General features: G+C 32.0%; 1 protein-coding gene across 2 annotated transcripts; it reads left to right on the forward strand.

Annotated features, from left to right (window-relative positions):
* Positions 1–3,778: 3,778 nt before the first annotated feature.
* Positions 3,779–10,794, forward strand: LOC110608746 (transcription initiation factor IIA large subunit). Of its 2 annotated transcripts, XM_021748033.2 has the most exons (11): positions 3,780–4,176; positions 4,419–4,589; positions 4,931–5,161; positions 5,352–5,403; positions 5,477–5,535; positions 5,770–5,889; positions 8,844–8,996; positions 9,552–9,615; positions 9,752–9,912; positions 10,069–10,152; positions 10,263–10,794. In XM_021748033.2, exons 1-11 carry the CDS (start codon positions 4,051–4,053, stop codon positions 10,284–10,286), a joined length of 1,245 nt encoding a protein of 414 aa, XP_021603725.1. In that variant the 5' UTR covers positions 3,780–4,050; the 3' UTR covers positions 10,287–10,794. The 2 variants fall into 2 exon arrangements, with proteins under 2 accessions (XP_021603726.1, XP_021603725.1); XM_021748034.2 differs by lacking the exon at positions 8,844–8,996 and having other exon boundaries at positions 3,779–4,176.
* Positions 10,795–12,872: the final 2,078 nt, after the last annotated feature.

Raw genomic sequence — 12,872 nt, forward strand, 5'->3', positions numbered from 1 at the left:
ATTTGCTGCCTGTGGCAATTGTAGCAATTTTGGTTTGGATATCATCCAGATGCGGAGGTAAGATACGGCTAGCAAATGGGCTGAAGCCACGTGTTCATAGGTTATCTACTGGAAAGAGTTGAAGACCAGACGTTTTGGGGGCATACTTTAGCGCATAAATTGACAAGAAGCGGAAGCGGGCCTTTGCAAATTTCAGACTTATCCTCTATTTTTTTTTTTTTTTTTTTTTTTTTCACAATTGCTGGATAAAGATTGCTTAACGTTTAAATACTTAGTCATCCATTTGTTTGTGTAAAAATAATTTATATTTATTTTTTTTCAAAAAAATTAATAAAATAATTTATTTTTGTTATTTAATTTTAATTTAAAAATTAAAATATATTAATAAATTTATATATAGGAGTCATAATAAATTTTTTAAAATGTTAAAAATATGGTTTCTTTTAAAAAATCATTTTCTTTAAATTTTTTCATTTGATAAAAAAATATTTTTTATTAACTAAAATTTTTTTAATATCTCAAATAAAAGAAATATGAAAAACATTTTTCTAATATATGGAGGCTTAGTTTTGGATTATTAATCAAATGATATTTGGTGATTTCCCTTTCAACAGATGGACACCGAGTATTTAACCCAGTGGGAGCCTCACTCCAAAGTTGTGATAATTCAACATTCGGATGCAGAACCGTTGCCAGATAAAATGTAATGGCGCTGGAAACAAGGCAAATCGGGCCTTGTAGGCCTTTGAAAAAAATTCAAATATAATTTTATTATTCAGATGAATTCTTACCGTTAATTATTATTTTAAAAATATACATTTATCCTTCAATTATTTATTTTGTAAGGAAGTAATTTAAATAATATTTTATTTTATTTTTTAATTAATTATTTTAGATTTAAAATAATTAAATTCTTTTATTATGAGTAGATAATTAATAACAAAATAATTAAATTAATTTTTTTTAAATAAGTTAAATTTTATGAAAATCACATACTGTACTTTTTCTACTTGTTATATATTTATATTTATAATTTTTATATAAGTAATTAGATTTTTATTTTTTAGTGAGAATTACGCTTTTTTAACTGGATATTTACTTGTTTATTGCATAGTTTTTAATTTTATATATATTTACTTATAACTAAATAAACTAATTAAAGTTAAAATATTTTTTGATAATTGGGGAAAATGTATTTTTACTTTTTACCATCTAGATCTTAATTTTTGTTATTGAAAATAAAATGATGGGAAATATGGAAGTCGAGCTCATAATAATTCAAGATAGATTACAACACCCTTCTCACTATTAGAGAGGGACTTTTCTATGAAGGAGAGGGTGTTTTACGGAGGGTGGTTCTCTTCGCCTTGTCCAATGATGTGGCTTCCTCCTCAGTTCTTTAGTTTGTTCACTTGCGGCTTTTGACTTTTGTTTTGAGAGGTCTTACTTTTATTGAGACAGTTTTGGACAGACACGACCGGAAGTGATCATAGAGCGACATGTTTTGTTTAGATTATTCAGGTTGGGAACGGAACAAACCATATTTGAATTTTTAAAGCTCTATGGGTTTTTGGGTCTTTATCTATTGCACGCTAAACAACCTTTTATTTCTTATAATGTTTTGTATACTGTACTCTTGGACTTTTCAAAGCCTTACCAATGGTATTCCATATTTTTGAAAAAAAAGAAAACTCATGATAACCTAGAAAGCCCAATTATTCACTTGCCACTCAACTAATAGTTGGCACACCATGAGTTTTGTCCATTCCAGTATTTGGTTGCATACGAAATGGTTTTGGATTTCTCTTTACAAGTTTATTATTATTATTATTAAGTACATTTATAATTAATTTTTTATACTTTATCATTTAAATTTTAAAATTTAATAGTTTATATGTATAAACGTATTTATTTTTTTTTAAAATAAAGATTTTAGCAATTTTAAATTTAAAAGTTTAAACTTAACCTAAAAGCAAAACCATAATTTTAAATATAATTTGATGAATATCTATTATGCAAAATTAAAATTTTAATATAACAAGTAATTATTAAATTTAAACTCCTATGATAATAAATTATTTAAATATATCTTATTAAAATCAAAAGATGGATCTAAGTATTGGTCGAGAGGGCTATGGGCTCTTCTGAATAAATTTTTTAAGTTATTTATGGAGGTTTAAGTGATTTTTCTTTAATTTTAAAAAAATTACTGTTAAATCTTTTAATTTATCTTTATTTAAAAATTATTTAATTAAAAAAGTTTTTACATTTTATAAAATCAATTTCTTTAATTTTTATATTAAAAATTTATTAACTTATCTTAAATTTATATTATTTAATCTATATAATTTTAATTATATTTATTATTTAATTTCTATAGATATCCATACTATTTAGTTCATCTAGTCAAAACTAAAATAAATAAATTAATTTTTTAATAAATAAATTAAATAATTTTATTTTATAAAATATAAAAATATTTTAATAAAATAATTTTAATATAAAAACAACTAATAAATTTTTTATAAATTTATAAATTTAATAATAATTTTCTCATAAATAATTTTTTTTAATTTTCAATATTATTTTTATAGCATTGTCCATGTATTACTTTTCATCTTTATTTTTTACAATCCAAAAAATTTATTTTTAATTTTTTAAAATTTATTCTAAGTATTTTACTTATTTTTTAAAAAAATATATAAATAAATTATTCACTTATTATTTAATTTATTTTTATATAATTATATTTATTATTAAAAATAATTTTTTAAATTACTCTAATTGAATTTAAATATCAATTTAAAAATTTTATTTTTAATATACATTTAAATAGAAATTTTTTTAAAATGATCAAAATTAATAATATTGTTTAAGATGAATTTGGATCTTCTAACTTAAAATTTTGCATTCATTACTAATTAAAATCAAAATAAATAGAATCTTTAATTTAATTTTATTTTTTATGATTTCACTGAGAACAATTATAAATTAAAAAGATTAAATCTCTACTGGACTTGCCAGCCAATCTAATCAAATTCTAAAAATATTTGATTAAATAGCAAGAATCAATAACGAGCTTAAACAATGTATTTGTACCATTAGAAATGCCGTTTTCTTTTCCCTTCAATAACCACTACGCTACTTCCCCGCTTAAATAGAACGCAACGTTCTTATTAGTTGCTGCGTGACTGATGATTATAAATTGGGTCAAGCTAATTTATAAATTTTGAAATTAAATTTATTTTTTACATATTTATAATATTTTTTTGAAAGTATTTATAATATTTTTTAAAGCTTATAATTAAAAAAAGTTGACATTTCAAAAAATAAAATTCAGACATCACTTTCTATTTTGATATTTATAAGCTGATTTAATTAAATATTTTATTATATTTAATTTTAAAAATTTCATTGACCACCGGACTCAGATATTTAGCCACATACATAACATCAATTTTTAAAATTATAAATTAACTTTTGTATATAAATTTTCTATAAAGTTTATTAATTTTTGTACACAAAGCTTATATAAATTATATTAGGTACATTTTTTTTTTACCTAATACAAAATGTTGTGGAAATGGACACATGTTGCGAATTAGCAGCGGAAGTAGGGGGTGAGTGACCAACATAATAAAGAGCCTGTACACAAAGCATAGCTAATCAAGCCCAGCATCACCATTCGCCGGGGGAAAAAATCTACACCACTGCAGATATTGACACGTAGTCCAACTCCATATAATCGGATGCAAACCTATTTATATTCCACCCTTTATTCTTCTTTCTGGTCCGCTCCTCTCTCCCCCTCTCTCTCTCTCTCTTTTCCTTCTCTCTTGTCCCTCCTGGCCGTTCTCTCTAGTCTCTCCCTCTGTCCACAGACCCACCCCTCACAGCCCCAAACCCTAGACCCCTCCTTCTCTATCCATCTCTTTCTTCAGTTTTGTCCTCGAGATTTCCCTTTCATCCTGTATTTCCCCCACAAAATTGAAAGGAAGATAAATAATTAGCCGAATTGAAAAAGATTTCCCGAAGGAGAGAATTGTGGAAATGGCGACATCGTCTACCACCAGCACGGTCTATGTCCACGTCATCGAAGACGTCATCAACAAGGTACGCGATGAGTTCATCAACAACGGTGGGCCTGGCGAGAGTGTCCTCAATGAACTCGAAGGAGTATGTAGCAATATTTTTGCATTTTATCTCTCTTCGTTATTTCTGTTACACTATGTTTATCAATGTTGTTTAATGTCAGTTTTTTTTTTTTTTTTATAATTTCCTTTACTTGTTTCGGATGATGGGATTTGGTGTATTGTTGTGGATCTGGTATTGAGTTATAGGGTTCTAAGGTACAATACGTATTTTAATTTTGGGAGCTTTTTAGTTACCTCTGTTTTTCTATTGGGCATTTTGATTAGCTTTGGGAGATGAAAATGATCCAAGCCGGTGTAATATGCGGTCCAATAGACAGGTCATCAACTTCTAAGCAAGCATCCGGTGCTCCTATTACTCCAGTACATGACCTTAATGTACCGTATGAAGGGACAGAGGAGTATGAGACTCCCACTGCTGAGATGCTCTTCCCTCCCGTGAGTACTTTCTTCTCTATGTGATGACAATTGTGAAATCTATCAATTCAACTTATTAAGGTGATTAAATCCGGATACTGTTTCCTTAAATAATGAATTATCTGTGCTTGTATTGATAATTGAGGTGTTCATTGAATTCTGCGCGAGTTCTGGGTTGAACAGCTTAAACGTTTGGTTGATTTTATTTTATTTTTTAGAATTTTAACTGGGAACTTATTCTATCCAGTGAGCTTTTTGCCAGCAAAGCAAATATCTATTTACTATTTGGGATTATTGGAGTGAATTGCTAGTTATTATGACTATTGTAATTGTAATTTTGATGTGGGTTTTTGGAATTGTAGACACCACTGCAAACTCCCATTCAGACACCATTACCAGGAAGTGCGCAAACACCTTTACCAGGAAATGTGCCAACGCCATTACCAGGAAATGTGCAGACGCCTTTGCCTGGAAGTGTGGACAACTCCTCTATATATAACATTCCTACTGGACCTACTAGTGAGTATTCCACCCCTGCAAGCGATACTGGTGGCAGTACTGAGGCAAAAGCTGGTAGGCCTAGCCATTACATGGTAAGAACTGACATTCCATCCCCATTTTAGTCCTAATTGTCAAAGCCTTTCTTTCGCGTTTTCTCATTCTGTTGGGTGGGGGGTCTTTGTTCTGCTAGATTAGCCAACTGGACAGGTGCTTCACTAACTTTAGTTTTGTGAGTTAGTCATGGATGAGGTTAGTGACTCTTTTCCTGCTGTCTTTCAACAGCAACCTCCTTCTCCTTGGATGAATCAAAGGCCCCCTCTTGATGTTAACATTGGTGAGGTTGATGGTGTATTAGTTGGGTGCCATATTTTAATGGTTCTTAACTAATGAATGTGATGATATTGTAGCTTATGTGGAAGGGCGTGATGAGGCAGATAAAGGAGCTTCTCAGCAAACCCTGACGCAGGTAACTTCTGAAGCATGTATAGTTTTGTTGCTTGTATATGCTGAAACTGCAGAGAGTTGTCTAGTTTTGTTCTTTGGGAAAACTCACATCAAAGACAATCTAAGTTTTACATGTTAAGATAGTGTATGTACTTTGAAAATGTTTCCTCTTGTTCTTTTTCTCACCCTAAGGTGATAATATGTCGTTCTCATAGTAGTTGGTAATTGTCATTTTTAATATTGGAAAACATTTCAGGATTTCTTCATGATGTCTTCTGGAAAACGCAAACGTGAAGATTTTGGCACACAGTATAAAAATGGTGAATTCATACCCCAGCAGGATGGAGCTGGGGATGCTTACTCCGAGGCTTTGCAGGTTGAGCTATATTTTCTTTATTTATTTTGGTGTAAGCTATCTCATATCCACAGAAGCTCTATCAGCTTTCTTATTTTCCATATTGTATATTTTGCTTACCAGTGGTCTTTTTATCAGCTTTTGGGCTTTGATGGTGTCTGTACATGTGAGGTTTTAGAAGTTGAGTGGCTCACTGTTTCTCTGAGTCTGAGATTGTTATGGATTTGATCTATCCTTTACAGAGATGCATTGATCTTTGCTGAATACTAGCTTCTCCATTATGTCTTGCCTTGTTAGCTTTGAGCTCTTATATTCTAGTTATTGTGGAGTCTTGGGATTGTGGTAAACATTCTCATTTAATGGGGTAGTTTGTGTGTTGTATACAATTTGTTTTGGATTAATTCGGTAAGTCAGAGTTGGAAGACGATGCAAACATGAGAGCACATCATGTGTCAAGATACATATGACTTTGATGTGTAGACATTTGTGATCTTTTGTTGATTCGTATCTGTGTTCAATATTTTGTTCTGTTTTACCTGTTTACTTAGGACATCATGGGAAAAATGGTTGCTAAAGGTGTTCCCTTGCTGTATGTCATGGAAACTGGAAGAATGTTATGATTCAGCTGAGTTTTCTAGTATAAAGCATCTGAAGATCATTTTGAGATTGTTTGTTCTTTTGGATCTGCATTTTTGTTCCTCTTCAAATCATCATATTTCTCTTTAATTGTATCATCTTTCTGTACTTCAGTCTAGTGGGACATAATGATCATGGCATTGCCTGTGTTCTGACATGCTATTGTTATTCCCAAAGTATTTCTTGGTTAACCAGGGAAAGTATTTTAGCTTCTATTGAATCCTTACTGCAATTATTGAGTGTTATCATGTTAATGCTAATGATCAATTGGGATAGTGAGGATCCAAATTAGGCTATAAGCTTTACCGCACAGCCTGGTTAATGTGCAATTGCCTGGTCCTTAAGGCCCTTGGATGGTTGAAAATGGTGGTGGCCATCCTATCAATGAATGAATTTGCTGCCCTTTCTTTCTTCTATCTTATCTGACTAGGGTCAACCAGTGTCTAGACTACTTTGAATTTGTACTGATAAGTATCAACAAGTAGATTTATGTGCTTGCTTTGTGATCTGGTGTTATATTTCCTGCTCTTGAATTTCTAAAGGCTAAAGCATGAGTGTATTTTCAAGGGCACAATAACTTAAGTAAGGCAGGAATTGTTGAAAAGATTGAAGCATGATGTATGAAGCATAAAGTTTTATTTCTTTTCAATTTTTCCTCCATTTGCTTAGTGTGATTAGCCTCTGTGTAACTTGCAACTGTTCCAGCACCCTATTAACTCGATGATTTCCTCCAATAGTGATTAAAAAAAAAATTCAGTTGGATACTACTATGAGGAATTGAAGTGGGTTGAGATTTCAAATCAACTTAAGCCCTGCTGACAGTCCATCTTAGATTTTGAACATTGAGCATGAAGTTCTGTTGCCTGTCAAGGACTTTGAAATTTGTGTGAGAAAGAGTGGTTATGTAAGCTGTAAATTATCTGAGGGTCCATTTGGACAGATGTGCATTTGAAATAAACAAGGATTTTAATTCCTGTTTTAGGTTCTTAAAACATCAATGATGCCTTCATTTCAGAACATTATCTATCCAAATGGAGCCTGACACAAGCTCCCCTCATAAGTTGGTTATCATGTGGAAAATGATGCAAAAGAATATGAAAGTATCCATGAGTTGGATATAATGGCTGAAAGTGAACTATGTATGTGGTTGTTTTTAAAATTTGGTCTTTGTTACATGGAAGTAAATGGAGTAACATTAGTCTCTCCTTTGCTGTTGTCTGCTTGTCATTTGCTGTCTATCATTGCCTATAATAAAGCTTGTTATAATGTCCCTATGTGTTTTGATGTCCTGAGTTGTTTGACAAGATAGAGATATGGTTTTTAAATATGTAATTGAACAAATGATATGTATCTGCCCTGAACTATGCTGAGCAACATGTTTGAGCAAAAAAAACATGACCTAAAATTGTTGACTTGAACGACTTCGATCTTCTGTTGGCTGCATTTCAATCAGTGATCTCCAGAACCTTCATTAAATGTATGAATGACCTTCAGTGATGTTTACTGACCTGTTTGGTTGAAAATTGGCAAATTCAAGCTGGTTGGTGATTGGTTTCAATCACTTTATGGATTGACAATTCTCTGGTTGTAAGGGATGTTAATATGATGCTAGGGAAGAAGGTTCTAATTTCTTTTGGTTTCCTTAAGAATGTGAAAGTTTGAGGGAAGGATGTCAAACACATCAAAACAAACTCAATAGTAGATTTACTTGCTGAGAAACTAAAAACAGAACCAGAAGTCATACTGGTTCTTTGTGTGTGTGGGTGTGCTTTCTTTTTTATTTTTAAATGGTTCTTTGTGACTAATAACCAACTGATTAAGCATGGCTTAAAGCTAAGTGTTTGAAGTGTTTGGCTTTATCTGAACTGTAAAGTGGTGGCCCAAGTGACCAGCTGGTTGATTTTAGAGGCTTTTTGTTTCTTTTCTTTTATTGAATTTGGGAATATGGTATAATTTATTAGTCTTTTCTGAGTCAAAATATTATGCATGCAAGGTGCTTGATGGATTTTGCAATTTGCATGCTTGCAAACTACAAAAATAAATAAAATTAACATGATGAACAATAATGTGGAGGTTGTTGAAGTTATCAAGTAGCAGTTGCTGTAGTAGGTGTCGTAATTGTGCTGTGAAGAACTTTAGGTAGATTTAACTTTGGGTGATGTAGCTAATAAATTCTTGTGATATATCAAGCAGTTGCAGATTGTTTTACATGTCTACTGTCATTGCTATGGATCCAAGTTGTGGTGTATTAGAATTTGTAACTGTTTATCCCATACAAAAGTCATGTTTAATTTAAGAAACTTGCTTATTTGTTCGAGCCATGGAACTGTAAATTTCAGGCAAGTCAAGGGAATGGTTCCCTTGGTAGACATGACATAATTACCAATGCAAATATATCTATCATATCACATGTAACAAGGCAGACTTTGAAGATTTCTCAAGTGGATGGGCCTATACCTGATCCTTATGACGATGTTCTTTCAACTCCCAATGTAAGTAACAGGAATTGCACTTAAGTAACAGCAATTGCACTGAAAAGAATAAACATAATAACATTGTGTTTAAGTAATTTTTGCATTAATAAAATTGTTGTGCTGCATCCTTGCTTACAACTGTTTGTCAAATATCATATTTGCTGCACCATAAAAGAAGATGCAAGTATTGGTCCTGCCAGGGTCCCATATTTCTTGATTTATAGTCTTGTAACAGCTGTCATGATATTCTATCCGTGAAAAAAAGGGATTTCCCTGATGTTCTATATATTTATCTGGTTGTCCTTTTTTTAGTATGTATATGGTTGCATGGTTACATACATGCATGTGGTCACCTTCCCTTGGTTCGTTCACCATTTATTATGGCAGAACTGGGCTGTACTTAAATGTGGTGAGTTAGGTAGTAGGCTAGTCTTGATGGATTATGGGATGTTCATTATCCATGTGCTGCTTACTGTTACTTTTTTGCATAAGTTTCTAGATGTTTGGCGAGAAGGTTCGTATGTTCATTGCTAACCAAATGATGCCTTTTCCTTATAAAAAATTTCTTTGAAGATATACAATTATCAAGGAGTTGTCAATGAAGACTACAACATTGCGAACACACCAGCTCCTAATGGTAAGCCAGTGAAGTATGTATTGAAAGTTGTATTATTTTTCTGATGGGAATTTAACATCCATATTAGCACGTGTTGTGTGAGTGAGTGGAAGAGGGAGATAGCTAACCTGTGTTTTTGTGGCTTTGCAACTCCCAGACCTACAAGCAAGCACTCCTGCTGTTGCTCCACAAAATGATGCTGGAGATGATGATGAAGATGAGCCACTGAATGAAGATGATGATGATGATGATTTGGACGATGTGGAGCAAGGAGAGGATATTAACACACACCATTTGGTTTTGGCTCAATTTGATAAGGTAACATTGGTCAATTTTCCCAACCCCACCTACACCCTCCTCTTTTTCTTCTTAGGATTGGGTGGAGGCTGTTGTGGCAGCAGCAGTAGCTTGGGTGGATAGAATAGTTGTGCGTATAATGTGGACCTTATTATGGCTTGTAATTTGCATGGACAGGTTACTCGTACCAAGAGCAGGTGGAAATGCACACTCAAGGATGGCATCATGCACATAAACAACAAGGACATTCTGTTTAATAAGGTGAATTCTTTAGTGACTATATGAAGGATTTGTTCGACTCTTTTATAATTTTGTCTTGTACCATATTTAAATTGCAAGCTTGTTATTACAAGTCTTCAACTTTTCTGCAGGCAACAGGAGAGTTTGACTTTTGATTTTGTTAGAGGAGATGTGTCATCATGATGCAGCATTTGCTTTAAAAGAGCAAATTCTGAGGTGTCATTGGATGTTCCATAACTTCGTTTAATTGTTAAGTGAGACCGGGGAAGCAGCTGAGACGGTTGGTTTATTGTCTTCTAAAGACTGGGTTTGGTGGATGGCCTCCTGTACATAAAAGAAGAGCTTTTTCAGCCTTAAAACGGATGGCAGCTTGAAGAGTCTCTTGAAGTTCCATTTCTCTAGTGAAATTTGTAAGCCTATTTAAACTATTCACGTGGATATAATTTAGGATTTTCATTGTTTTTATATGCTTTTTTCTTCAGTTTGAGCTTTGAAAGCGACTTTGTGCGTTTATTCTTGTGTGAGTTGATTAGCACGTTTGTATTTTGGGGAATCAGTTAAAATGTTGTTCTCTTCGTGTAATACTAATGAACGTGAATTAGTTGTGATAGTATTTCGGTTAATGCAATGAAGCTCGTAGACTAATGGAAAATTTGGATGGAATCTGATTTCATAGAGAAAGAGGGGGAATATTATGCCTTGTATTTTTGCTAAAATTGCAGGGCATGCATAGAGACACAGAGATGGATGTTGCTAATTAAGATTAGATTACAAATGTTAATGCATTGAAATCATGGATTTAGTCTCATGCAAGGGATACAGCTCTCTTTTTCCATACAGAAAAATAAAATGAGTCAATTAAACAACAATGGCTTCGGGGATTACAAACAAACCCTGAATGATAAAAGGTTTCGTGGAGTGTGAGAAAACTCGTGATGAATCGAGGTCATCAGTAAAATTGAGGTAGAAGACATGCTACACGGGACATTTGCATCAAGTAAACAAGGATGATGGTTCCAGGTATCCACGGCCCGCCGCAGCTGGATGCTGCCAACCCTCCTGGCATGGATCTTGTCTTTGCTGTCTTCGTCAATTTCACCACTTACTATACAGAAGCTGAATTCTTCTGCCCGTTGAGGCGGTGGTGGTCTATGATTAGTGGTGATAAAGAGGGATTGGAGTGAGAGGAGAATTGGCCTCTTTGGGGAGCACATAGTGTAATAGCCAACTGGCTACAGCCTACTTAGAATTGAACTATATAATCTTTGAACCTTTCTACACTAAATCAAAATGGTTAAATCAAATTATTTAACTGTTATAAACCGGAATATTATATATTGTTATTTCATTTTATAATCCCATGGTGTGGGATTCAAGCGATAGGCTGTTTAACAAGGTGATTTTTGGTGCCGTAGTTCGCAACCCAAAGGGATGCTGAGGCTTTCTGTTGTAGCCTTGTGGGTTGCTTCCCTACTTTGGTTTCGGTCTTGCCTACTACTTGTTCCTGTCTTTGGAATGTGTTTCCTCAATTTTTGAAGTTTATATGCACTCGAACTTGCAAGAACTTTTGTTTTCCATCTCTTAATAATGATATAAAACTTGAAAGAAAGTGTTGAAAAATACTTGCCTCCCATACAACTCCAATGAAATAAGTTTAACCCTCTCTCTCACACACGCTCATACAGAGAAGAATAAGTTGTGAATTCAATTAAAAGAGGAAGCCCAAAGAACGGATTAGCTATGGATGGACAGTTAGTAATTGTCCAATTGCTCAAAATAATACCTAGAGCTAGTCTTTCTTTCTGAATGCCTAAAATTTATTGTGACGGTTCCATTTATAGAAATTCAATACCAAAAAATATCAGATACGAAATATCTAACATTTTTTTATAAAAAATTTCATATTCCTTGTTCCGGGGATTAACCGAAGAGCTCTTTTTCTCCATAAAATTGTTAGTAAAAAAAAAAAAAAGACAGGTTGGAATGGAAATCCATGGAATTAAGGATAACTAATAGAGTTTTATTGGATTTCTATAATATTGCTCCTATTCTCACTGAATGAAAAAAAATACTTCCTATGTTTTTTTATTAAGTGTCTTTTAATATTTTTATATACAACTTAACTTAAGAAAAATAATAAATATATTAAATTTTAATAAAAAAAACATGTTAAGTAAATAACATGTTATCACACTTTCTTCTCGTAAAATATAAATGTTTTTTTTTTTTTTTGAAATAGGGGATTGGGGGAGTCGAACCTTAGACCTCTCAAGTCCATCAGAATGCACTTTCCACCAGATTAAGCCTTGGAGTGCAAATATAAATGATTTTTATAGTAAATACATGAATATTTTAACAAATATGTTTTAGGTATCAATTATCAACGTATCGTTAACAAAATTAATTTAAAAAAAAATTACCAAGATTAGATGGTTTTATAAAAAAAGTCTGTATTTTTAATATAAAAAATATAAAATTAATAGTTCTAAAAAGAATAATAATTTAATTACAACAAATTGATAGTACACTAAAAAGGTTTTTTCTTTTAGAATTTTTTTAAAAATAATAAAAGACTTTTTAGATTTATTTTGAAGTAAAATATTTAGAGATTCTGAAAAATCTCTGCTTTTAATTTGATTTAATCACTAAAAACATTTTATACTTTTAATTTTATCATAATTATGATTGATAATAATTTAAATATTTATAGTAGAATTACAATAAAATTATTACTTATTTTA

This window comes from Manihot esculenta, chromosome 2, assembly GCF_001659605.2.
Source record: "Manihot esculenta cultivar AM560-2 chromosome 2, M.esculenta_v8, whole genome shotgun sequence".
NCBI classification, from domain to species: domain Eukaryota; kingdom Viridiplantae; phylum Streptophyta; class Magnoliopsida; order Malpighiales; family Euphorbiaceae; genus Manihot; species Manihot esculenta.

Excerpts from the sequence above, each read along its gene's own strand:
- LOC110608746 (XM_021748033.2), top strand. The coding sequence starts at position 4,051 with ATGGCGACATCGTCTACCACCAGCACGGTCTATGTCCACGTCATCGAA. Across the intron at positions 4,590-4,930 it reads CTGAGATGCTCTTCCCTCCC|ACACCACTGCAAACTCCCAT; the intron begins GTGAGTACTTTC and ends TTGGAATTGTAG. Across the intron at positions 5,404-5,476 it reads CCCTCTTGATGTTAACATTG|CTTATGTGGAAGGGCGTGAT; the intron begins GTGAGGTTGATG and ends ATGATATTGTAG.